Source organism: Adiantum capillus-veneris, chromosome 19, assembly GCF_014529385.1.
Source record: "Adiantum capillus-veneris isolate H3 chromosome 19, ASM1452938v2, whole genome shotgun sequence".
NCBI lineage: Eukaryota > Viridiplantae > Streptophyta > Polypodiopsida > Polypodiales > Pteridaceae > Adiantum > Adiantum capillus-veneris.
In genome coordinates this window covers 85,427,067-85,454,010 of record NC_140949.1, presented here as the reverse complement: position 1 = coordinate 85,454,010, position 26,944 = coordinate 85,427,067, and the positions used below count along the sequence as shown (strand labels likewise).

The window sequence follows — 26,944 nt, the reverse complement described above, 5'->3', positions numbered from 1 at the left end:
CAAGTCAAAGCCAGAATGATTTTACCTTTCCCAAGCTCAATTTGATAAAAGCTAGCACCATTCCTCAGCCGCCCCCTTTTGCCCATGTGGTTACCCCTCTAAGCTAAACTGCAGTTGGTAGAGGAGCCACAACGGGCGTCCTCACTCAGGCCCAGAGAGCCGCTCTCGGTCTTAGCATTCCCGCACATTCAACTCCCCCACACATTCTCACAACAATGGATACCTTGCCTTCAGCTATTGGGACAAGCCATCACCCAATGACAAGCAAGAATCCAAATATTTGCTCTCCGATATTGATGAAGCCTTCTTGGAAGCAATTTATGATCTATAGAAGATCAAGGTACCAGAGAAACCATTGGTAGAAAAAGAAAAGCTTACAGCAGAGACAATATTGAAGAACACCTTCCAACAAGTGTCCCTCTATGACATGCTGCGGCTAGATGCGAGTTTTAGAAGTGAGACCCTTGCTATTATTCAGTCACTTTACCCCAGAGTAAGTCCGAGTGGTGGGCACCTCCCAGTGTTACCATCAAAGTCCTATATAATATCCCATCCTGCTGCTCCCCTCATTGACTACAGAAGCCCTCGTCTCACCGTGCCCGTCTTGGGGCGGAAATTCTCAGGAGTGATAGTGGATGGTGGATCTAGCATCAACCTGATGCCCGAGTTCACTATGTTAGCTCTAGGTCTACGGCCTTCACAGTTACATTGGCCAACCAATGAACAGTTTACCGAGTGGGTTAAGTGGACAAAGTGCCTCTGCAGGTACAATAGTTCACCTTTAATTTGGATTTTGTTGTGGTTCATCTTCCCCAAGTTGAGGTTGGATTTCCCTTGCTCATCGGTAGACCATGGTTGCTAGACCATGGCTGCGACACACTAAAGCACTTCATGATTGAGGAAACAACGCCATGTGGATACATACTCTTGGCTCCCCAATGCAACCCATTCGCCTAGAAGGAGGCATGGATGCCGTCGTACCTAGAAACCAGCCTTGAATTGGAACAGCCTACTCCACCTGACAGGTCAGATGAAGATCTACTAGAGTGGTTGGATGCTACCAAATCTATGCCTTGCATGAGGGTACACTCTCTTCCAATGTTTCCATAGTAACTAAACTCAACGAGCCTTCTGAGTCAGCTCAAAGGGTGGAGGTCATAACACCTACTCACCATGCGCCCTTGGTGGAAGCCTTTGGATTGGGTGAGCCTACAAAGATTCATAGTAGCCGAAACAAATCTCTTCTACAAGAGTTCCCCCCCCCCCCAAATCATCAACGCCATTGGTCGCTACTTCTCTGACCAAGAATAAGCTCTCCTTTGTGTCTAGCAAGCTCCCCTTCACTGAGCTTCCTCAAGGGGGGATACAACAAAAAAAACATGATTTCGAGCTTGATGCGCTCCCGGCTCATGATGTCTTTCTGCTTTTTGACGCGGCAACCTCTTTACATATAGGGAATTCTTTAGCATTTCCATCTCCAGACCGAGTAAAAGCACGACACTTCTGCGACTTTGGTACCCACCCCGCGCTGCTAGACAAGATGCAGAGCAAATTTCTATGGTTCGTGTCAGAGAAGATAAGGTTAGCTTCATTAAAGAATACAGAAGCATCAAACAATGTTGATTTTGAAAGAGACTGGTTTGTAAAACTATTGGGAAGACCAATGGGTATACGGCTATGTGGACCTTCTGTCCGGGATCAAACTACCACAAAATTCAGCTTTGATAGGAGGCTGTCTGTGCATGTGGATGTGAACCCACCCCTTCACCAACCCCTCGTAGACCCTATCCCCTCCTTGCACTAACCACACACCCTCAACTCTCGCCACTCATTACTCCTACCTCGCCCCTACTCTCACCTCATCGCCCCTACCCACCCTCCCCCTATCTACCCTCCCCCTACTCGCCCCTACCCCCCCCCCCACTCTCACTCGCCCCACCCCCCCCCCCTACCCCCCCCCCCCCCCCCCCCCCCCCCCCCCCCCCCCCCCCCCCCCCCCCCACCTGCCCCTAGCCTCCTACCTACCACCCTGACTCCCCTACCCCACCTCCTCCCACCCCCCCGCCCCCCCCCCCCCACCCACTCCCTACTTGCCCCTACCCGACCCAGCTAGCCCCTACCCTCTCCCTCTCTCTCACTCGTCCCTCCCCACCCCACTCCTCTGTCACTTGTCCCTCCCCACCCCACTCGCCCCTACCCTCCTCAACCTCTCTATCCAGCTCATCAACCTTCCCTCCTCGGTCGAGTAATTTCAAAAGCTTTGAGTTTGGAAAGTTACCTACAATGGCTTTAAATCTTGACCAAATACTGCAAATGATTTGAAGATTGCTATTATTTTCTTCGGATAGGAGAAATACCATTTTCTAGCTTGCCCCTCTCCATCAGCCCTATTCTTTGCTTTGGATATTTTGATGCCTTGTGACTTTCGGCGTTTGGTTCATGCTTGGGTCTTCTTCAGTTCTTAACTTTCTGAACTGATTATCTAATTTTGGCGGAGTTTCTCCTCCTTCTTCATCATCTACTAGAAATAATACTTACATCAGCTTCTCCGGCCAAGTTGGCTACATTTTTTCCTTCCTTCTGACAAGCGCAAGTGCAAAATGGACCGCAACAGTCTCTACGCCAGGCCCATGCACACAGAACTTGTCACGGGGAGTAAACAGGGGGGGACCACCTAGCTTTGAGTGGCTAGGACGCAGACAACAATGATTCAAATAACACTTACACATCACACCGTAGGGGGAGACAGAGAGGGAGAGGGAGAGAGATAGAGATGGAGATGTAGACGGAGGAGATGAAAACCCTTCGGAATGTGAGGGCAAGCTTGAATCAAGATGGTATTTACAAAACCCTTCCTTTTGGCAAGGTGGAAACCACGGTGTGTGTGTGGTGTGTGTGTGTGTGTGTGTTGTGTGTGTGTGAGAGAGAGAGAGAGAGAGAGAGAGAGAGAGAGAGAGAGAGAGAGAGAGAGAGAGAGAGAGAGAGAGACGATAGTGCGTTCTCTAGAAAAAGGTGGAAACCGCGGTGTGTGTGTGTGTGTGTGTGTGTTGTGAGAGAGAGAGAGAGAGAGAGAGAGAGAGAGAGAGAGAGAGAGAGAGAGAGAGAGAGAGAGAGAGAGAGAGAGAGAGAGAGAGAGAGAGAGAGAGACTATAGTGCGTTCTCTAGAAAAAGTTCATGTGTGCGGAGATCCTACTCCTGTGTCTAGTGACCCTTGAAGTCAATGTGTGTGCATTACTTCTCTTTCAAGTGCTGAATGTCCCCTGACAGTGACCTCTCAATGCTCTTTTATAGGTGCAGACAACTTAGTTTAGTATAAACTAATTAGATTTAGGGCCCTAAGCAGGAGAGACAAAGCAAGCAGCCGGGTCCCGGATGGTTGACCGGTGCTTTGTTGTGTGAGAAATAAGACAATGATATTCTCCTAGGTGGGCCTTTGTGACCATCACCTACAAAGAGGTGGAATATACAAATGGTTTTACAAGTTTGGCTTGGAAAACAGAAAATGAATTACTCTACGACTGTTATTGAGGAAGTGCGTTAAGGAAGTGCGTTGTGGATGAGATGCCGGTGAATCGAAGGCTTCACTAGTGCATTGGTGTAGTGCGCTCGTCAATTTCGGTGCCGGATGGGGCATGCCTTCGGCGTCATTCTTTGATTTGCTCGACATCACATGTTTTTGGTGTCATCCTTCTTCGTCTGTCGATGCATCGATGTCAATCCTCTTTGTTTTTGTTTCTTCTTGTGCTTGCCATGTGTGTGTGTGTTGTTGGTGCGTATGTGATTATGTATGCGTGGTTATGCGTGTAGTGTAAATATGTGTGTGCACATGTATATGTTTGTGTGTGTATGTCAACAACAAAAAAACAAAGAACTAAATTTTCCCTTGTTTTGAGTCTGAGAGAGAGCTAGAGAACAGGAGAGTAGAGTATGGGCGAGTGTGTGTCCATGAGTGTCTGTGTGTGTATGGAAAGAGAGAGAGAGAGAGAGAGAGAGAGAGAGAGAGAGAGAGAGAGATTTGTGGCCAATAATGTATGAGGGAGAATGAGGGAGGAGAGGCAAGGGGCTGAGTGGTGGGAGTGTGAGCTTGCTCTGGCCATTGAACTCATCCAAGGGAGGGAGAGAGAGAGGGTTGTCGCCTTGCTGGACTGTAGAGAGAGAGAGAGAGAGAGAGAGAGAGAGAGAGAGAGAGAGAGAGAGAGAGAGAGAGAGAGAGAGAGAGAGATTGTATTATCATCCACGGAGGTCATATATGACCTATGGGACCAAAAGCACAACATTACAACAATTCATTCTCGGTGTGGGCTGATACATATCAGTTAAGGACTGAGGGTCCATCAAGAGGGTAGGGTAGGAAAAGAGGAGAAAACAAACAAAAACCTAAGGGTCGGCTGGGGGGGGGGGGGGGGGGGGGGGGGGGGGGGGGAGGGGGAGAGAGAGAGAGAGAGAGAAGAGAGAGAGAGAGAGAGAGAGAAGAGAGAGAGAGAGAGAGAGAGAGAGAGAGAGAGAAGAGCATCGTTTGATTCTGATAATGGACGGAGCGAGGGAGAATGGTGGTGCCAAGCAAGAGGGAGAGAGAGAGAGTCTGAGAGAGTGCTCCATAGCGTGAGAGAAAGGGGTGGTGGTGGTGGCGGCCACGTTCCTGTAAAAAACATTTTTTATTTGTTTATTTTTATAAGGCTTGCCCTTATCAAGCATGTGTTCTTGCCCAAGTTGAGAACCCCCTTCAAGTGCTCCATACCAAACCCCTGGCAATAGCTGCTGCTTTCACATACTGGTGCACCAAATCACGTATAGCTAGGATACTCCTTACATCTATATAAACTCCAAAGCGCGAGTACAGTTTCCAATCATCTACATCAACACCATTGGCTACCATATCACAACAATTCAAGACCTAAGGAGGTCATCTGAACCCATCCTCCTTCCAGAGTTGTTATCTCCCCTGCATCCGTGGTGACCTTCAAACCGGGAACACGATCGAGCTCCTTGTGGTGGGTGCACCGTACCGGTATCCATGCATTGCCCCAAGGTGTGGTGATGGTCGTGTTTGAAAGCATGCTTGGGGTTGCATGGATCAAACTTAGCTATGTACAAGGGCTTTTTTTTTTTTGGGGTGGGGGGGGGGGGGGGGGGGGGGGGGGGTGGGGGGGGGGGGGGGGGGGGGGGGGGGGTGAAAAGCGCGCATCACCAATTTCACTGTTCTCTCTCACCGGGACGGTGAGTGGTCTTGTGGCGTAGCAGGGCTACATTGTCACATGCATTGGACATACAGTTAGTGCAGTTGGGCTTGAGTTCACATTGGGCGGACTCTCGCTTGGGCAGTGACACATGGCAAGTGTTACGGATGGTGGTCAAGTGGACACCGTGGCCATATCACACCACCTCAACTAGGAGATAGGCTTAGCTGGATTGGAATACCTGCCAACCGTTGGTGGCTCTTTAGGAGATACATATGAGTGGATGGTTCCAATCGTGGATACGCATCATTATCCACATTTGTATGGTTTAGCATCGAGTCTTGGGCCTTGAGTCTAAAGCTCTCATGCCCTGGCACTCTCCCTGCACATTGGAGCCTCGACACCCCCATTGTACCTTAGAGTATCGAGCTTGGACCTGTGTGTGTTGCCAACCAGAGTTGTATGGTTCTTTGAGCTTTCGAGTTCCATTATGTTGAGTCTGCAGTTGTGTTTTGAGTCATATTTCGCTTCAGTGTTTGAGTCACATTCCTGTGTGATGTTTCTTCTGTTGGAGTGAGGTTTCATGCATACTGCACCAAGGAGCACCCACTCTAGAGAGCACGATACCTTTTCCTCACTACAGACCCCAAATGATTGCCTTCAAAAAACCTCATGCAATGACCCTCACAAAGGCTATGTAGACATGATTAGCCATAGTCTTAAATAGGGCTCTTTTGAACGGAGCCTCAAAAATGACCATGATTGCCAAAATCGGCTCCACAACGAGGTACAATGGCAATATTCGCAATACAAGGTACATCCAAAACATAAAATTGTCATTGCAAAACCGCAAGATAAGAGCATAAATAGGTGCTAATGAGATGCAAGCAAAAATCACAGATCCAGCTCATTGTGGGGAGTAATATGCTCTCAATAGAGCACAAGCACTCTCAAGTGCATCCAAAACTCCCACTAGAATTGTTATGGTTGTCACTACCAAAGATGCTAGTAGATCTATGTGTCCAAAGAACCTGTGACTATCCTTGTGCATGTAAAAACTGTATCTAAGAGCTATCTCTGAGAACCCATAAATGCTATGCATGATCAATACCAAAGAGAAGATACATCAATGCCAAGAACGCATATGGAAATCCAAATTTTCTCTTAGAAATACATAGAACTATTGCTAATGGCAAGCTTTGAACTTTCTTCTTGTGTTGCTCTCTACAATGCCAAAGAGCTTCTTCAAACGTGTAATCGGTGTCATCAAAGTCAACCTGATGCCGATGCTGATGTGAGTGTCGATGAAAAATGGGTTGTTGGTGTCATCGTTGTTGGAGTGTCTGTATCCAATACCAAGAGGAGAACTCACCGAATGTTGAGGGGAGAACATGCCAATGCCGAGAGACTGTGTGTGTCCTCGAGGCCTTCAATGTTGAAGTTGAGATTAAGCTATTTATTTCTCTCTAATTCAACTTGAATGCACAATATCTCCTAAAAAAACAAATTTTGTGCTTTTGATTTAAGAAACACCTATACTTTGAGTTAGCTGAAAAGTTCTTCTGCAAATTGTAGAGCTCAAAGAAATCTATGTTTTGATTAAGAAAAAAACGAGTTCAAGTTTTGTAGCTCAAGTTATGAGCAAAATAGTGACTTGTTGTCAATCTCTCCTAAATTGAGCAACCTTATTCCTCTCTCTCTCTCTCTCTCTCTCTCTCCTCTATTTGAGCTCACATAAAGATCAATCTCTCTCCTCTTGTGGCTTGTGGAGTTTTTTCCCTTGCCACCTTGATATGTGAGCTCTATGTGTTGAGCTCACAATGTCTCCATAGTCATTAAAGCTTCAAGCTTTCTTGATCGGTTGCCGATGTAAAGCTTGCCCCTAGGAAGAAGGAAATACTGGGAGAGGAGTAGCACCACAACCTTCGGCTTTGCCACCACTTGAAGTGTGCATGGTGCATGCGGAGTGAGGGGGAAGAAGAGAAGACACAGAGTGTTGGTGGAGCTCTCAATGAGAATTGGAATAATACCTCACTAGTCCTTGTTTTGTATGATAAAAAAAATAGATAAGGTTAGTATGGCCAGTGTGATGGGTGTACAACCAGTTGGCCTGCACTTTTTATTAGTTGGCCTGCACCTTAATAAAAAGTTACTATTTCTACCTTAAAACCAAACACACAAGATAAGACACTCTCAAAATCACACATTGTGAGCACAACGTTTTTGATAGAAATCACCCTCAAACAAACTTCACAAGCAAGATAAGAAATCTTGGAGCATGCTAAATAGGCGACTTGGTGTTTAACACCCCTTTCAAAGCCAACAAAGCCCTCAAAAGCTCCACTAAAGAAACAACTCAAAAGTTACACTTTTGTCTCGTTGATTTCGCTCTACTTCTATCAAATCTTCATTTGTACTCTCTCATCTTCTGTAGATTTCTTATTTATCTACTTATAATCTTATATATTCTTGAAAAGCCAAAACAATTGATCATAATAAGAGGTGAAAGGAAAATACACAACTGATTAAGTGAGGGGGATGGTTGATACTCGGTCATGTGCCGGGTTGCAAATATGTTTCATGTTATTTTAGTCGTTTCTTTCATGTATGGTGCTTAATCTTATTATAGAATCATTTGTTTGTTGATATTATTGTGATTAAGGAAATTTGAATCTAGTTGAAAATGTTCGGAAAGGACCGGAAAGTTGACAGTGTCAACCACGTGATGCATGCTTCATTTTGGAGAGAGCATCCATGTTTTTAACACAACAACAAACTTGACACTATGATCACTATATTAGAGTATACTCTCTACCTCTTGTCTTTGGGAAGACCATAACTCTAAAATTTTGGAAAAATTTGCAAAATAAAGTGCTAAATGTCATTTTTCTTGCATGAAAAATTTGAAAGTGGCTTCATTAGGCATTGGAGAGGAAACTTGGAACGTCTTGCATTATAGATATAAGAGGGTGCATGAATCAAAATCCACCGATTTCCACAATTTGACGTGAGTCTTACAAACTACTAAAGCATGCCTATTAGGTCACATACCTAAATTTATGAAATTTGGACCCATTTGGGCATTCAAAAGGCCAAGAAGACACTGATGGGGAGAAGCGCGACCATATGCGTACACTCAAGCACCCACACTTGATGCCACTATGAACTCTTCTCTCGAGGTCTTCCTCCTCCATCTAGTGCTCCCATTGTTCCTGATTTTATAGTCGATCACGTATCTGAATCTTTGTTTCTTTGCTTCTTGATAAATTTGGCACCCTCTGGGAAGATTCTTCTAATGTTATCTAGTTCAATAGTTAGCCTCTAAATTTAATCAAAGACCTTAACATAAATCTCAACTCGTTCATTTTTCGAGCTACTATCTAAACTTGATGATCTCTCTTTTGAATAATTGTCCTCGCACTACCATGACTCTTCCTCTTGCGTGTTTTAGTAGATGAATACTTTATTGGGGAATCGGTTTGTTGCTTTTGAATATTTTCCATCCCCAAATCCAATTGATTAGCCTCATCCAAGTCTATCTTGACTTGCGGGACATCCTTCTCCATGTGCTCCTTTGAGACCTTTTCTGGTTCTTAATCTTCTTTTCGAGCATCTCTCTTACCAGATTCTTTCTTTGGGAGTTCCTTTTTCTAGAGCCTTTGGAGCCCTTGACAAAATACTTGAATGGTTTTGGCCTCTCCTGCATCTTCTTTGCTAGATCCTCAGTCATCTTGCTTGCAATTGTCCTCTACTATTGCCATTCATCCACCTTCTTGGCCTTTTCCTTAGCCTTCCAGATGGCTCTTTGTTTCTCCTACTTTCTAGCCTTTTTAATCTGCTTCATTTGATTGATCAACTTATCTGGTAGCTCCTCAATGTGACAAACCCAACACTCTTGGTGTCACTTGCATAGGAATTGGGTTTTTATCTTACCTTCAGCCTTTTCAACTTTACTATTATGCAATCACTGAGCTACAAAATGTCGGCACTTACAACACGTATTGGTATTTGGGCCTTACTTGGGTTGGTTTTTTAGAGTTCTTATGGATGATATTGGGTGCTATAGTGCAAAGGTTGATCATTTGTTGAAGTTAAAGTTATTCTTTCAAAGGCAGGATGAAGAGGGTGGATAGTTGAACCCCAAGAAGTACAAGTTGGCTCAACCACGGGCTCATTTGTTGGGTCATGTGGTCTCACAGAATGGAAAAGAGCCTACTCCAGGAAAGGTAAAGGCTTTGGTTTTGGTGGAACCTCCAACCAATGTGACAAGTTTGGCTTTGTTTGATTTGATTATTCAGAAGTTTTATGTGTTGACACCTACCAGTTTGTTGCCTGAAGTGGTGCTTCATCTAAAGCAAGGGAGACATCTCAGGAGGTGGGTGTTGGAATTGTAAGAGTTGGAGTTTGAATTCAAGATTGAGCTCCCCATTTAATGATGAATGTCATTTTCACCCAATTTTTGAGTTATATCTTGAATTGATTGTCTCACTGTACCCATTTGTGAAGTTGTATATTTCATGGGATGCTATCTCATCTAACATTATATCTTTGAATGGCAAAGGAAGTAGGTCTTTGATGGTCCAAGCATTCAAATTTCTATAGTCTTATGACGCTCAATTTTGCATTCTTTTTTGAAAACTACCACTATAGGAAACAACTAGTCACTACTTGCCACTTCATCAATGAATCATGCCTTCACTAAATTCTCAATTTCATCCTTAAACTTGTTGGTATAGTTTGGATTCATTCTGTACCTTGGAATCCATATTGGTCGTGCATCTAGTTTTAGCAGTATTGGATGATGGCATACCTTTTGATCTACACCCTTCAATTTGTATTCTCCCACGTGAATACATCTTGATCCGTCAAAAACGATTGCCTGGTATTTTTCTTTATCTTTGATTTCAAACTCTTGTTGATTTTTACCATCTTAAGATATTCTTCTAAACCATGATTCCATTCCTCTGTTTCTTGGTCATCTGATAGTAACCAATTTGGTCCACCTACTTTTTGTTTTGCTAATGACATAACTTCCTTCTCCATATGTATGTCCACTGCATATTCGTTGAAAGAAATCTTCATATTACCTGAATCTGCATCTTGATCAGATTGTATCCTATTATAGCTGGGTATATTTGTATTTTGTTGTCAATTTTCCCTGTGCTCTTCTCTCCCCTCGTTTTCTCATTTTCTTAATCTTTAGAGGCCCCATCATCTAGATTTACTCGCCTTTCACCTAGATTCGGCTTTGAATTTTTTGGGATATTTTTGCCTTTGCCACTTTGCCCTATCGTGATCTAGAAGCGCTTCATTTGAATCTATTTCAGCTATGGAAAATATATTCATGGATGCCAACATTTCTTTCGATATTTTTTATTCCATATTTTTTACATAGCACTTACGGACTCATTTCCCTTTTCAAACTTTTGGTATTTTTTGTCTTTATCTGAATTATTGTATTAGGTCCTTGGATTGTTAGTGTTTGGCTTGCATAGTCCTGTATGGCTTTTGCACTCTTGAGCCATGGACTTTCCAAAAGCATACTATATGCCCCTTACACGTAGAATACTGAGAAATTGGTTTTGAAATTCTAAGAGCCTACTTTGATGTGAAGTTTTCCAATCAGACCAATGGCTTGGACTATCTATAGGTCTGCCATTTGAATTCTAAAAGGCCCTAGTTTCATTTCTTAAATTCCCACTCCTTCTCTAACATGCCCCCCAAAAATGTTGACACCAGCATAGCCGTCTAGTACCACCCCTGATAGTGACTTCCATTGTTTCCTGATTTTATAGTCAATTTGGATAACCAGTACTTCCTCTTTGATCTTAAAAAAAAGCAATATTTTGGTTAATCGTTTTGAAGAATGTTGGACATAACTAGAAACCACTATGCAATTGGCCAACGGAGAGCTTTTCAAATTGGACAAATTCATGGTGTCTTTGCATCCTAAAGAGCGAGAAAAAGTAGATTTTGAGAGTTCGGAGAATGACAACGGCTCTGTGGCCATTGCACGGGCAAAGAGTAGAAAAATCAAGAAGAAGATAGAGCAAGGCACGCTGGGATATGAAGCAATGTCTCAGAGTCCACTCCAAAGTCGGATCAGGGATGAAGTCCAAGCAGAGAACCAAGCAAATCAAGGTATGGCAATCTTTCCTCAACATTGGGTACATACTATTCATGATTGATATGAGAAAATGCAATAGCTTTGTTTGAGTGTAATGGACAAGGGGCACCCAAGGGCTGGCAGAGTTAAATTAATTATATTTCTATTTAACTATTTAATAAAACTTAAAAAACTATGTTTTTTGGTAGAGCTAGGCAGTTGCCTAGCCGATGTTAGAATTGCGGGGAAGAAGGCCATTATGCTAAAGTAGACTTTAAAGCCATGTCATAATAAATTCTAACATCGGCTAGGGCAACGACATAGCTCTACCAAAAACATAGTTTTTAATGTTTTATTAAATAGTTAAATAGAAATATGATTAATTTAATTTTAGTAAAAATTAAATAATTATGTTAGATTGTCTTGATTTTTTTTATTTTTTTTTTGAAGTTAAAAATAAATGACGTGGTTGTTGTGGTGGCCTTGCATGGATGACAGATGGGATCCCTTCATCTGCCATGTGATATGATTGCATGTCAAAATGGTGACATGGATTGATAAAGAGAGATGATGAGTTGGAGAGGTGGTGATATGGAATGCTTGGTGGTGAGTGACGTGGCAAGGCATGTAAGCACCACTGACAAGTGGCACAATGAGGTGGCGGATGACATGGCATTTACAGTGAGGTGGCATGCAAGGTGGTGCTTGAGTGTGGTGGGTGAGTTGGCAATTAGGGTGACAAGGAAAGCCAAGTGTGGAGGCCAAATCATTGACTGTAGTGATGTGGAAGGTGAGATGAGGTGATGATATGGACTTTTGATGATGTGGCGGCCCCCTTGTATGAGGTGGACTAGCCAACTAGGATTGAGAGAGTAGGACCAAACAATGGAAGATAGAAAAGTGTCAAAATTCTGAGCTTGGCACTTTACCAAACCTAAGGAGACACACTTCAAGTGAAATATGGTGGAAGTGGAAAAAATTAAAATAGTGGAAAAGTGTCTTTCCGCAACTCAAATTGACTCAAATGTTTTCTATGAGAACCTTACAAGTAAGGGTCATAACATACATGAAAAGCAAAATGAGTGGCAATGTACATTATTTATTAGAATTTTTCTAAAAACTCTATCAAAATCCTCTAAGCAATGTTTGATATTTTCTGAGCTACATTAAAAAAGAACCGTTGAAGTTTTAAATTTTTTTGCATGGTCACATTCTTTAGGTCACCATCTTGCAAATAATCTCTACCTAATCAAATATCTGATTTTTATAAACAAAAATTCCAACAAAGAAAATAAATAATAATTACATAGAGATCCACAATGTTTTGAGAGGACGTGACAGACTGAACCAGAGTAGTCCTTGCACACAGAAATTACCATTTTGATGTGGAAAATTGAAGATTAGAACTTTTCATTGTGTTTGTAACTTTATGTGCTGTGTGGCCACCAAATCTTGCCTCTTCAAAGTAAGTGCAAGCAAGTCAAATGTACACAGGAGTGTCAAAAAACAGATTATTTTTTGACAATCTTGGTGGGGACAACGACTGAAAGTGGTTTCACCTTATCATGCATACACCCATTACTTTCCCAAGAGATTCTTCGTGTACATGTATTTTCAAAAGTTCTAATATGGTCTCGAAGGGCATATCTAGGATGGAAAAGGGGTCGAGAGGTGCTCTTGGGCAGCAACAACCTCGACAGAGGCGCCACAACAGGGATGGAACAACGCCGCAAGGTTTGCTCAAAGAGGCACAGTTGTAAATTGGGCATACAGAGCAACGTTCTCACAAGCGCGTGGCTGCACGATGCCAGGAACATGTTCCAAGACTTACACGTAGGGCATGGATAAAAGGCGAGAAGTAGTTCACTTCAAGGAGTAATGGAGTTTTAACATTGTAGGAACTTCCTGAGAAAGAGAGAGAAAATAGGTAGTTGCATGCAAATGTGCACTGAGAGAGAGAGAGAGAGAGAGAGAGAGAGAGAGAGAGAGATGAGAGAGAGAGAGAGAGAGAATTCAGATTGATTTCTTTTATTTATTGGGTGATAACTCAAAATGGGTAACCCCCTACTACTCCCTTTGTTTGGAACAACTCAAAAACGACCACACCTCCTTTGATATTTTATTGCATGGAATCTCTCCAAATTCCTTTCTCTGCAAGTTGGCTTTCATTGCGAGCAAGCATCAAAAGACAATGCAGCCGTCAAGATTCGAACACGCATGGCTTACAGGCTGTAGCTTTGTCATCATTGACCTTACTTCAGTGCACAATGCATGAGCTTGCAAACTTCAAAAAATATTTCACCATGATTATCTCTATGCACACGCAGCTTCTCGTTGCTGGTGTCTCCTTGTGCCGTCACCTGCATAGCATGCCACCTCTTGCTTGGTGCCCTCTCAGCCTCCAACTACTTAAGCTTGTCCTCTTTGACAACCACCATCTGGAACAACGGCTCCGTGTTCGTCTTTGACCCCCAAGGTAGGATCTTTCGTGATTCTGACTATAGCAATTAAATGGATTGGGGCCCTCCTACTTGTTTGACAAGCATAAAAATTCGTTTTGCCTCTTTCCTATGCACGCACGACCGTCCCAAACACTCACACCTTTTTTAACCATACTAGCTTGCGCGACCCGCCTACCGGCGGGTCTCGCTCGCTCTTACTATGACACAAATTCAATTAATGACACAAATGCAAGAACTTTGAGCGGCTCTCTCTTTGGATGGGTGTTGTCACACACACACACACACACACACACACACACACACAAAGTCTTGTATCCAGTTCTCATAGGTGGTCCTCTCTCCCTCTCTCTCTCTCTCTCTCTCTCTCTCTCTCTCTCTCTCTCTCTCTCTCTCTCTCTCTCTCTCTCTCTCTCTCTCTCTCTCTCCAGTGTTTAAATCACTCGTGCGCCTATGTACTCTCTTCAAATAACATTGCAGAGCAAGACGACATGTCATGTCGCGTTCAGTTGCGCAAACTTTGTGCGCGTGTGTGTCGCGCTCGTTGTTTGGTCAGGCCAACTCAGAGCACACTCGCCAGTTCTATTGGTATCACCTCACTCAGGCAAGTATGGCCAGACGAAACCATTTTCAACCACGTGGCCGCCTGAATTCCTCTTTCATATATAGTATAGATGACCGTCTCTCTCTCTCTCTCTCTCTCTCTCTCTCTCTCTCTCTCTCTCTCTCTCTCTCTCTCTCTCTCTCTCTCTCTCTCTCTCTCTCTCTCTCTCTACGCACTATTCACCTAGGTCGTCGGGGCTGCAGGGAACATAGCTGGCTGAAGGCAAGGGGAAAAGGAGAAATTCCGGCCCAAAATAGAGACAAAAGTGTGAAACTCCAGAAAAAAAGCATAATTTTCTAAAACTTCCTCTTGACAAAATCAAGGACATGAATTTTGTATGTGTGGAAAAATGATTTTTCTCAAACACAGGGAGTAGATGCTTAAACACTCTCTCTGTTTGTGTGTGTGTGTGTGTGTGTGTGTGTGTGTGTGTGTGTGCATCAGTGTTCGAGAAAAGTGCGTCAACTAAGCTTTGACCAATCGAAGTGAACAATCAAAACAGCCGATTGAAGGGACGGGGAGAAGGAGAAAGTCCGCTTGGAAAATTCAAGAAAATAGAGTTAAATTGCAAAACAATCATCTATCTTGAAAAAAATTCTCCCCCAAAGCACATGTCTGATTAATTTTTTTTTGGTAAAATTACCAAACCAAAATACCCCTCTAATTTGTGGAAATTCCCAAAATATCTCCCAAATTTCAAAAGTTACCAAAATACCCTTGTATTTATGTTCCTAATCTAAGGCAGAAGTAAGCAAGGACACATCGAAGGCAGAAGCAAGGGCACCATCCTCAAAATATCGTGTCTTGCTGAGCCGATGGAGAAAGTTGCAGTGACTACAAAGGTACCTGGAAACTCTAATATGGCTAAGTTGCAGGCTGGTTATCTCTTCCATAAAATTGCAAGGCGACACAATGCGCATATATTGCAGAAGTATTCAGATGCCATTGTTAAATCACTCGTGCGCCTATGTACTCTCTTCAATTAACATTGCAGAGCAAGAAGACGTGTCACGTCGCGTTTAATTGCGCAAACTTTGTGTGCGTGTGTGTGTCACGCTCGTTGTTTGGTCCGACTCAGAGCACACTCGCCGGTTCTATTGGTATCACCTCACTCAGGCAAGTATGGCCAGACGAAACCATTTTCAACCACGTGGCCGCCTGAATTCCTCTTTCATATATAGTATAGATGACCATCTCTCTCTCTCTCTCTCTCTCTCTCTCTCTCTCTCTCTCTCTCTCTCTCTCTCTCTCTCTCTCTCTCACTACTCACTAGGTCGTCGGGGCTGCGGGAACATAGCTGGTGTGAAGGCAAGGGAAAAAAAAAAAAAAAAAAAAAAAAAAAAAAAAAAAAAAAAAAAAAAAAAAAAAAAAAAAAAAAAAAAAAAAAAAAAAAATTAAACAAAAAAAAGAAATGAATTTTGTAATGTGTGTGGAAAAATGATTTTTCTCAAACACAGGGAGTAGGTGCTTAACTCTCTCTCTCTCTCTCTCTCTCTCTCTCTCTCTCTCTCTCTCTCTCTCTCTCTCTCTCTCTCTCTCTCTCTCTCTCTCTCTCTCTCTCTCTCTCTCTGTGCATCAGTGTTCAAGAAAAGTGTGTCAACTAAGCTTTGACCAATCGAATTGAACAATCAAAACAACCAGTTGAAGGGACGGGGAGAAGGAGAAATTCTCCTTGGAAAATTCAAGAAAATAGAGTTAAATTGCAAAAAAATCATCTATCTGGAAAATAATTCTCTCTGAAACTACCCCAAAGCAAACGTCTGATTGATTTTTTTTTGGTAAAATTACCAAACCAAAATACCCCTCCAATTTGTAGAAATTCCCAAAATATCTCCCAAATTTCAAAAGTTACCAAAATACCCTTGTATTTATGTTCCTAATCTAAGGCAGAAGTAAGTAAGGACGCATCGAAGGCAGAAGCAAGGGCACCATCCTCAAAATATCATGTCTTGCTGAGCCATGGAGAAAGTTGCAATGACTACAAAGGTAGCTGGAAACTCTAATATGGCTAAGTTGCAAGCTGGCTATCTCTTCCCTAAAATTGCAAGGCGACATAATGCGCATATATTGCAGAAGTATCCAGATGCCAGTGTTAAATCACTCGTGCACCTATGTATTCTCTTCAAATAACATTGCAGAGCAAGAGGATGTGTCACGTCACGTTCAGTTGCGCAAACTTTGTGCGCGTGTGTGTGTCGCGCTCGTTGTTTGGTCGGGCCGACTCAGAGCACACTCGCCGGTTCTATTGGTATCACCTCACTCAAGCAAGTATGGCCAGATGAACCCATTTTCAACCATGTGGCCGCCTGAATTCCTCTTTCATATATAGTATAGATGACCGTCTCTCTCTCTCTCTCTCTCTCTACGCAGTATTCACCTAGGTCATCGGGGCTGCAGGGAACATAGCTGGCTGAAGGCAAGGGGAAAAGGAGAAATTCTGGCCCAAAATAGAGAAAAAAGTGTGAAATTCCAAAAGTCATTATCTTGGGTATTGGCGATACCACAGAGCCCCTCCCTTTGCCCATATCCTCATCCATGGAAGCCAAAGCCAAAGCCTTGTCTACTCATGAAGGATATAGTGGATATGGTGTTGAGCAGGGGGAGAAACCCCTTGGTGCTGCCATAGCCATGAGGCTTTATGTGGACCTCAACATCAATGAAGAGAGAGAGAGAGAGAGAGAGAGAGAGAGAGAGAGAGAGAGAGAGAGAGAGAGAGAGAGAGAGGAACTGCACTAAAATCTTGACCGCAAAGTTGGAGCTTATGCTTTGATTTGACTCAATGTTTAGGAAAAATGCGTCTCAAATTAATATTGCGCCATTTTCAATTTCAAAAATGCCGGTTAAAGGCAAGGGGAAAAGGAGAAATTCCGCCCCAAACATAAGGGATAAAACATAAAGAATCCCAACCTCAAAAAGAGATCACCATCAAACCAAACCCATTGTAGAAGGCATCATTTACCCCAAAAAGAGATCACCATCAAACCAAACGCATTGTAGAAGGCATCATTTAGGTTGAAAGCGAAGCTTGCGATAGACACGGGTTCGCACTCGGAACACCCTGGGCCCAATGTATCGCACACTTCGTCCAAGCCGCCTTGGAGTATCATCGACAACATAAGGGATAAAACATAAGGAATCATCGAGAGTAATCATCAGAAACATAAGGGATAAAACATAAGGAATCCCAACCTCAAAAAGAGATCACCATCAAACCAAACCCATTGTAGAAGGCATCATTTACCCCAAAAAGAGATCACCATCAAACCAAACCCATTGTAGAAGGCATCATTTAGGTTGAAAGCGAAGGTTGAGATAGACACGGGTTTGCACTCGGAACACCCAGGGCCCAATGTATCGCACACTTCGTCCAAGCGGCCTTGGAGTATCATCGACAACATACATTCTCACTTTCCAATTCTCTGCTTCAAATCCAAAGGAAGGTAGTGCATTTCTGGGCCGTTGATACCCTATCTCTCTAAGAGAGACATGACCCCGTCCTGCTGCCTCATCTAGCTCTAAGGCAACATGATAGTATCCTATGAGTCCTAAATAGCACGTGGACTCATATAGACCTACCATTAGATGGGCTGGATAATAGTGTTTCCTACAAAAAAGAAAGAGTATGTTAAGAAAAATCCAACCTATTGCAAGACATAAATAATAATAATTAAAAAGCCATACCTTATGACATCAAAGTCTTCTAAGATATGGACAACATCATTTGCAGGTATGGGTCCCCTCCAAAAAAGTGGATCTATGCTTTATACGACACGATTAGTATGCTTTAATCATTTAAACTTTAAAGTGAGGCTCAATTTTTTGTAAAGTTTTAACAAATTACCTCGAATATATTCAGATACCCTATCCATTGTGTATTTGACTGTAGATCGGCTGGCCATCTATAAACAACAACAGAAATTAGGATTAATATAAAACTTCATTTAACAATAAGTTAATGACAAAGAGTAATGCATGGATGAAAGATAGTATGATACCTTAAACATTTCCGACCTCTAGCACTTCTTTGTAAACAATGTTTGGGCTGCAAGCCATTGGATTTGCATTTGAATTTTCTATCGATGTTTGACTACCATCTATCAAAATCTTTATGGTAGTAGAAGAGCGCACGCGAGACATTGCTACATAGAGCTGACCATGAGTAAAAACAGGTGTAGCAAGGTACAAACCTAAAAATCCAAGTGTTTGACCTTGTGCCTTGTTGATGGTCATTCCAAATGCAAGTCTCACAGGAAATTGTCTACGCTTCATTTCAAAAGGTAATCCTTGAGAACCTCCTATGATAAAGTTGATCCTTGGTATGAACACATTGTCTCCAACATGAGAACCTGTGATTACTTCCGCCTCAATGACCCTGTGATAAAAATGCTTACATATCAATCTTGTCCCATTGCATAAACCACGCCTTGGATCCAGGTTGCAAAGGAGCATGATTGGAGCATTCTCTTTCAGGTGCAAGCAGTGTGGTGGGAAGCCACCACCAAGATCCAATGAGTTTAAAAACTCTATTGGATATAACCCACCATTACAATCTGATGTACAAAGAGAATCTGCACTCAAGTATTTTTTGTCAAGTCCTCTCATTTTATGCATAGCCAAGTCATTGATTATGGAAACATCCTTATGTCGTGGTGCAAGAATACCTCTGTCCCGAAAGAAGCTTGCATGTCTTTGGACATTTTGTAAGTCACCATATATACTGTGAATTAGGCCTTGAACATTGTTATCTTCGAGTATCATACTACTTGGAAATGCTACAGTATCAAGTAAATCCCCATGACATACATTCCCATTGCCAATGTCTAGTACCCATTTTGCAAAGTCTCTCTCAACCAAGTCATTGGAACAATGAAGTACACGCATATTCTCTATTAGCTTCAAAGTCTTCACATGTTTCCATACATAAGATCGGCACAAAGAGGCATCAACAATATCTGCTCGACTTCCTTTGGGCACAACTGGTAAAATTTGTCTAAAATCACCCCCAAGGAGAAACACCTTTCCCCCAAACAATGCATCACTTTGCATAACATCTCTCAGTGTCCTGTCTAAGGCCTCAAAAGCATAACGATGGACCATGGGAGCCTCATCCCAGATGATCAATGATGCTAATCTCAAAAGCTCTACAAGTTGACTATTTACTTTGATGTTGCATGTTGATTCAGAATGGACTTCTATTGGTATCTTAAATCTAGAGTTTGCTGTACGTCCATTGCTAAGAAGTAAAGCTGCAATTCCCGAGGATGCACATGCTAAAGAGACATTCTGTTGACAACGTACACGACAAAGTATTGCATTATAGAGATAAGTCTTCCCAGTCCCACCGGGTCCATCCAAGAAAAAAACTGTCCCATTTGATGAGTCAACTGCTTGCATGATTTCATTATAAGCAGCTCTTTGTCCACAATTCAAAGATGCTTCCATACGAATGGCTAGTGTCATCTGCTCGTTTGCATTGAACATCCTTTCTTCTGCTATCAAACCACTCCCACATCCGGATAATACATAACGGTCTACTTTGGGCATCCCAGAGTAGTCACAAAGTCGTTTCCCATATGATTGAAGCAGAGACTCCAAGCTACATAATGCTTGATTCTTAGCTATCTCATGACATACACCCTCATCACTTGTACATTCATGCAAATCATAAACATAATCCTCAGAAAGCTCCAAGGAGAATCGGTGACACATTGTACCTGGACATAATGGCTCACAAAATACCAAGATCATAACAAATAGTTGTCGTAGTTGCAAGCCGGTACTTGTACATGATGCCTCTTGCAAACACATAAACCATTCATCATCATTTTGTAGCAACCCCCTGGCACTGCAAGCTTCCTTGAAAGTGGCATAGGTTTGATCCGCTGAAAGTGCGAAGCTCCTCAAATGATTTACAACCCTTGCATATAGTAAGCAGCATACGCAAATAATAAAGATCGCCTGCATTGGGAACAACATTGTACATTCTCTCGATAGTATCACCTCTTTGCCTATGCGACCATACTTTATTAGTGGGGTTCCAAACCGATTCAGAGGGAAAATCTATATATAATAAATCATTTGCTTCTGGATATTGTTGATTCGCTACAAACCACTCTGTAAGTGTTGTCTTCCTATTATCATCATTATTCACCAAATCGGATATGTCAGTAGAGTCTCCAAAAGAAACCATATTCTGTTGTGGAAGATGCACTTGCAAACGCAGTATATCAAGCTTTTCCTCATGCAATGAGAACCCAAAAATTCTCCAAATTGCCTCTGATGCGGATACATAGCGTGCATCTAAATAACTCTTGATTTGATCAAGAACACCTTCTCCATCTTGGAGCACAACCGTGGCCCTATCATGTCCTTTGTACACATACTTATAGAGATACTTCATTGCTGATATGGTTGAGCATATCTCTACATTGATGTGAGCTTTATATCTTAGAGACAACAATGGATTATAGGGAACAATCCATCTGTTATCAAGCCTCTCTTGCTTTTGAACCACATATTGACCATCATCTCGCCGCATATACCTTGGATATCCATCACCATCAACAGAAGTAGATTCACAAAACTCGCGTGGGTATTTGAATCTACATCTTCGATCTACCATGCATGGAGCATTTGGATCCAATGCGCCACACTGACCATGAACATTGCAACGACTCACAACATCATACAAATCAGGAAATAAATTTTTATCTGGAAGTTCAGCACAAACCATTCTATCGTAATGCCACATCTCTGTCGGCTTATATTCGGATGCAAGAATCAATAAGATATGAGCATGGGGAAGACCTCTCTTCTGAAATTCTATCACACAAACATGTCCAACAACCTTTCCAAAGATAAACCTTTTAATAAGCAAGTCCATAAAATCTTTGAATTTATGATGAAAGACACGTGTAGTCAAGTCAGGACGATCAGAAGCAGTCTGACCTGGCAATAACGCATCTTCTATTTCCTTCCACCTTGGGTTGCATGTGAAAGTTATAAATAGATCAGGCTTTCCTCTCTTACGTACAATTGCCATAGAATCTTGATAGAGTTGCTGCATGTATCGAGGCCCCCCCACAAAAGATGAAGGCAATACAATTCTTCTTTCAACATTAACACCCATGACCCCATGCGCATTGTCACTGGAAGCAAGCATGTCTGCAAGGCCTTGATACACTTCTGCACGAATTGATCTTTGATTGTTTCTAAACCATAATAACCTTGACTTCTCCATAGTACTGTAGGCATCAACAATGTATTGCTGCAACAATCGTCCTCCACGTAAAAGGCATTCTGTGGTGTCACTCCTAATCTGTAACCTAAAAGTGTAGTATTGTTTTTGTGTAATAAATTGCTGCTCATTGGGAGTTTGTGGTATATATGGATGCCACCCATCCTCTCCATTAGGAAATAATAGAACATATAGTAAAGGCATATATGATCGATGTAGGTTTGAGATCCTTTTAAGCCCCCCATCACAATACTGCAATACAATATCACGATGGCCGATGTTGCTCTCATCTCCTTGCCCTGGCATAATTGCTGCAACCTCAGATCCACGTGGAGCTAAATATTGCCAACCATTTGTACGCTTTTCAGTAATGACCATCTTCATGTTTGGGATTCCTTCATTCCCCATTGTTGTAGCAGCAAACCGAAAGGCATTTGCATATGGGTTAACACGATGCATCATAGCCTGCAAACTATGCAAGGAATCTCTATCTAAATCTGGCACATGATGCAATCTATTGTTGAGCTCATTCTCTGTATCAAAAAAGTACAATTGTGAAAAGCGAGGGATTCGATCCACTCTTTCGCACGGTGTCATGGGCCCAATATTATGGTAGATGGCACTGTGAACTTTAAAAGTGTACACACCTCTCCCTCGCGTAAGTTGCTCATCAACATGAGCACCCAAAGAAGCAAAAGCCAACATATTATTATATGCTCTGATGTGTTTAAGAAATTTTTTGCTCTTGGTAGTAGCACCTTGCATCAATTCTTTGAGCTCCATTGGCGGATCACTCAAAGGAAGTAATTTGACTTTTCCTGATAAGCAACAATACTTACCTACAAATGTGCGTATAGACCTACCTTCAACCTTCCAAGCACATGCACCACAAAAGGAGCACACAAAATTTAAGCCACCCAAGTTGTGGACCAAGCATTTTCCATGGTAGAGGGCAAGCATAGAGTCATGCTTCAAGATTGTTGCATTTGGATAAAGGCAACGAATAGATAGACAATAATGCTCAATTTTGGAGAATCCTCCTTCTTCAAAATTAATGCAAGGATGTTGTTGACCCTCCCAATTGTTGGCAACTCCAATAACGGAAGGTACTTCTAAAGGTCTAGTGCTTTGAGCATTTGTAGTACAATTTTCAATATGCATAGCCATTGCATCCATTTGTTGACCGCCATGGCTTAAATGCATGATATTCACACAATCTCCTAAAATACCCAATGGGATTTGCTGCAAAGATCGTTGAGCCCTAGCCCGTGCTGTTTCTCGCCTAGCTTTTCGAGAAATGTTGCACAATCTAGCTCGATGTGTGTGTCCTGGGGACAAAATCCGTGGTCTAGACACCATCTGTGTTAAATAATTTTTTTAAAAGAGTAATCACTTTGGGTGACTGGTTTAACACCAATCAAAAGGTTGTCAATAAATTTGAGTCTTCTAAATAGAAATATTTGCATCTATCTAATATGAGCTACCAATCTACTTGTCCTTGACCATAAGTTTGGCATGAATAACTTGTCATTCCATATCTCCTTTCCTCCCCCTTTCGCTACCTCTCCGTTTGTCTTTCTACCCCTCCCTATATCTTTTTATGTTTTCCTTTTTGTTTATTCCCTACCCTTAAAACCTTCTTTCCCTGCATGTGTGTCTGTGTGTGTATGTGTGTGTGTGTGTGTGTGTGTGTGAGAGAGAGAGAGAGAGAGAGAGAGAGAGAGAGAGAGAGAGAGAGAGAGAGAAGAGAGGAGAGAGAGAGAGACTACAATGATAAATTGAAGTATTGCTACATCACACACACACACACACACACACACACACACACAGAGCATTTCATGCATGTGTTCGTGGGGCGGGGGGAGAGAGAGAGAGAGAGAGAGAGAGAGAGAGAGAGAGAGAGAGAGAGAGAGAGAGAGACTACAATGATAATTTGAAGTTTTGCAACACCATTAGTTCAAAAAAGATTACATTTTAGGATAGGATGTAGTAACACCCCCCTGTGCGTTAGGCATGACAACACGATTAAGTCTCCTATCGATGGCATTGAAGCGATTAATTGCAATTTTTAAGGTTTTCATCTCAGACCCTAAATCTGCTACATGCGCTTTCAGAGCTTCAACTTGCTCCTTGTGTTCTTTGAAGGTCCTAATCTCAAACCCCAAACCTTCTACATATGCTTTCAAGGCTTCAACTTGGTCCTTGTGTTCTTTGAAGCACAAAGACAATTGTTGCACAACCTCATTTTGGAAATTTTCCATGAATGTATAGATTTCATGTTGATTGATTTCTAAACGTGCAGTTTCGTCCTTGATACCCTGCAATGCCAAAATCACCTCCTCTCGAAAGGTGATGTGGTCTTCTTCATCTTGAACTTGTTTGCAAACCTTTTGTAAGTAGTTTTTGCACTCTTGTTGGACAGCTTTGTTGCGTTCACAAAGTCCATGAATGATTTGTAAACGCTTTGAAGGACCCTCACAATTCAATTGCCCCCCTGATTTGGCCAACTGCTTTGCGGCTCGCACGCTATTGCACTTTGGAGGTGTAGGCATGATGACTTCATTTACATCATGATCTCCTTGAGAAACATTCCCAGAGTCGGAGGAAGGGCTATCCATCACTAAAAGAGAAAGATGCATCGATTAATTGCAAGTGATCATTAAAATGTATGTTGGTAACAACTTGTATGGTTAAGTAGAAACAAATTATGATAAAGTGGAACAACTTAGGTCTACACTTGTCACTGCTTTAGTCATGGAGGTGCATATAGCATGAATATATATATAGAGGGAGATAGATAGATAGATAGCTAGTCCATGCTCTTTGGCAACAACTGCACCTAAAAGAGCCCGCCATGTGGCAAATTATAATTAATTATAAACCTAGTCATGAGATTCATATAACATGGATATATATAGAGATGGAGATAGAAAGATAGATAAAGGGGGGGGGGAGAGGGGGGGAGACTACATTCGGCCAAGCATCAATCTTTCATCTAGAGAGACGTCTCCACTTCACATCCACTAAAAATAGGCCACAGCTTTATGGCCCTAGCCCTATCTATTGTTGGCAATATGCGGCTCGCACGCTATTGCGCCCTGGAGGTGTAGGCATGATGACTTCATTTACATCATGATCTCCTTGAGAAACGTTCCCAAAGTCAAAAGAAGGGCTATCCATCAATGAAAGAGAATAGATGCATAAATTCATTGCAAGTGATCATGCACAAACTGAAATCTTGGATGCTATATTTATTTCCAAAAATGATTTTGAATGTTTGAAAAAATGAATTTTCCCGAACACTGGTTGGACCTAAGGTCTCTCTCTCTCTCTCTCTCTCTCTCTCTCTCCATTCATTCATTCCCTTGATCATGCACAAACTGAAATCGTGGACGCTATATTTATTTCGAAAAATGATTTGAATGTTTGGAAAAATGATTTTTTCCGAACACTGGTTGGACCTAAGGTCTCTCTCTCTCTCTCTCTCTCTCTCTCTCTCTCTCTCTCTCTCTCTCTCTCTCTCTCTCTCTCTCTCTCTCTCGCGCGCGCGCGCGTGCGTGCGAGGATCAGTGTTGCACCTACTCTAAGAGCATGTTGTACGATGCCCTTACAACAAAGCTATAGGCTCGAAAGCTTGCGCGAAGAAGCCAACCGAGCCGGTTCCCAGTTAGTGCCAATCGGCTGCCCAGCAGCTCCGTAAACCTTGCGTATGCGTAAACCTTGCAGCTGGTACATGTCTTCATATTCAGGCTGCACAGCCGACGGGGAGTTGATGGGTCGCAACTCGCAGGGAGTGGAGGGAAGGTGAAGAGGCAAGGAGTGGAGCTGGTAGCCGTTGCCACACCGAGAGAGAGAGAGAGAGAGAAAGAGATTTGTCATTTTCTAGGGAGAGGAGAGAAAGAGAGGGAGGGACAAACTTGTCATTGCAAGCCATTAAATGCAGTATTTCTCATGGGCAAGCCATTATATGGTGTCTACTTTTATGACCTACTAACTAATTTTTGGTTTCATGGCATTGTGTTCAGTCATGAATGCCATATATACAAAGTGTTGAACCTATCCCATAAGTATATATAGTCATTATTACCTTTCCGACGTCTCAAAATGCATTCCACCATGACCATTGACATCTTCGAGTTCTACTCGAAATGCTCTGAAATTTATTTTTATCTGCATGCCTGCAATGAGCAATGTGCATCTAAGAGCACATAGTTCAATAGATGGAGCACCATCATTACCTTGCCGACGTCTCAAAATGCATTCCACCATGACCATTGACATCTTCGAGTTCTACTCGAAATGCCCTGAAATGTATTTTTATCTGCATGCCTGCAATGAGCAATGTGCATCTAAGAGCACATAGTTCAATAGATGGAGCACCATTTTTGCAGGTATGTGGGGCATGAGAAAAAGAATCTCTTTCTGCTAACATTGCACGTTATGCATCTTGACGATTGCTAGTGTAGGTTTCTTTGAATGGATGAGGAAAAGCTGGCCCACACTCAAAAAATCACATAAACAACATATAGCATGTTTATGGCCCTCCTTTGCTAAGTTTGACTACCCCATTGTCAAAACTTAAGAAAGCCAACATAATGTAATCCAACTACTTTCAAAATTCTAAACATAAAGACCACAATTTCTAAGCGGTCTGCAAAATGTCCTTGAGAACATATGAATCTTCTTTAACTTGAAAAATCTACATATGTTAATTAAGGGCAAGGGCAAGGTGCGCTTTCTTCTTTTATACGTTGGTTTCACCAGAAAAAAAAACAAAGTGAATGGTGCAGGGTTGGTGTACGCCAGCGAAAAATAGAGGTGGTCGGCAAGCTGAGATACCTGGGACAGCGAATATGGAGGTGGGTCAACATGAGGGAGAACCCTTGCTTTGGTGTACCAGCGGCTAGCCGGTCGTGGGCAAGAGGGGGGAGATGGCGCAGGAGGCTTGGAAGCCTCGAATGCAGTAGGAGGGTTGGTGCATGCAAACCATAAATGGAATTACGTTAGCAAGAGGCCTGGAATGGTGCAGATGGAGGTGGATCAGGACGAGGGAGAGCCCACACTTTGACCTCCTTGGCTTGTAGAGAGGGTGGCGGACTCGAACTGTAGAGAGGGTGGCGGACTGGAATTGTAGAGATTTGTTTAGCTTGGTCGACATTGCTTCCGTCCCTGTGTATTGCTGAGGCAGCATGAGAGCAGGAGGAGAGAGTCGATGGCACATGCGTGGAATGGAGGAGGTGAGGCAGGTTGGTCAGTTGGGTAGCTGGTGCTCAGGAGGCAGCTGAAGTTTCTATGCATGGCGGGTGGCGGGCAGCTGGAGTTTTTTTATGCATGGCGGGTGGCGGGTCTGAGTTGCAGGAG

General features: G+C 42.6%; 3 protein-coding genes across 3 annotated transcripts; all 3 read right to left on the bottom strand.

Moving 5' to 3' along the window:
• Positions 1 to 17,631: 17,631 nt before the first annotated feature.
• Positions 17,632 to 18,245, bottom strand: LOC147434399 (uncharacterized). Its single transcript, XM_086489938.1, has 3 exons — positions 18,188 to 18,245; positions 18,028 to 18,100; positions 17,632 to 17,950 (listed from the first exon to the last, which is right to left on the bottom strand). The coding sequence occupies exons 1-3, from the start codon at positions 18,243 to 18,245 to the stop codon at positions 17,632 to 17,634; spliced, it is 450 nt and encodes a 149-aa protein (XP_086346064.1).
• Positions 18,246 to 18,342: 97 nt separating this feature from the next.
• LOC147434398 (uncharacterized) lies at positions 18,343 to 20,055 on the bottom strand. The gene has a single exon (XM_086489626.1). It carries the CDS (start codon positions 20,053 to 20,055, stop codon positions 18,343 to 18,345), a length of 1,713 nt encoding a protein of 570 aa, XP_086345752.1.
• A 112-nt stretch (positions 20,056 to 20,167) lies between these two features.
• Positions 20,168 to 22,366, bottom strand: LOC147434397 (uncharacterized). The gene has a single exon (XM_086489625.1). The coding sequence runs from the start codon at positions 22,364 to 22,366 to the stop codon at positions 20,168 to 20,170; it is 2,199 nt and encodes a 732-aa protein (XP_086345751.1).
• Positions 22,367 to 26,944: the final 4,578 nt, after the last annotated feature.

Coding starts and splice junctions, on each gene's coding strand:
- LOC147434397 (XM_086489625.1), bottom strand. CDS start 22,366: ATGGAGCTCAAAGAATTGATGCAAGGTGCTACTACCAAGAGCAAAAAA.
- LOC147434398 (XM_086489626.1), bottom strand. CDS start 20,055: ATGTGTCACCGATTCTCCTTGGAGCTTTCTGAGGATTATGTTTATGAT.
- LOC147434399 (XM_086489938.1), bottom strand. CDS start 18,245: ATGGCCAGCCGATCTACAGTCAAATACACAATGGATAGGGTATCTGAA. Junction 18,101..18,187: donor GGTATCTGAATATATTCGAG/GTAATTTGTTAA, acceptor TATAAAGCATAG/ATCCACTTTTTTGGAGGGGA. Junction 17,951..18,027: donor GAAGACTTTGATGTCATAAG/GTATGGCTTTTT, acceptor TCTTTTTTGTAG/GAAACACTATTATCCAGCCC.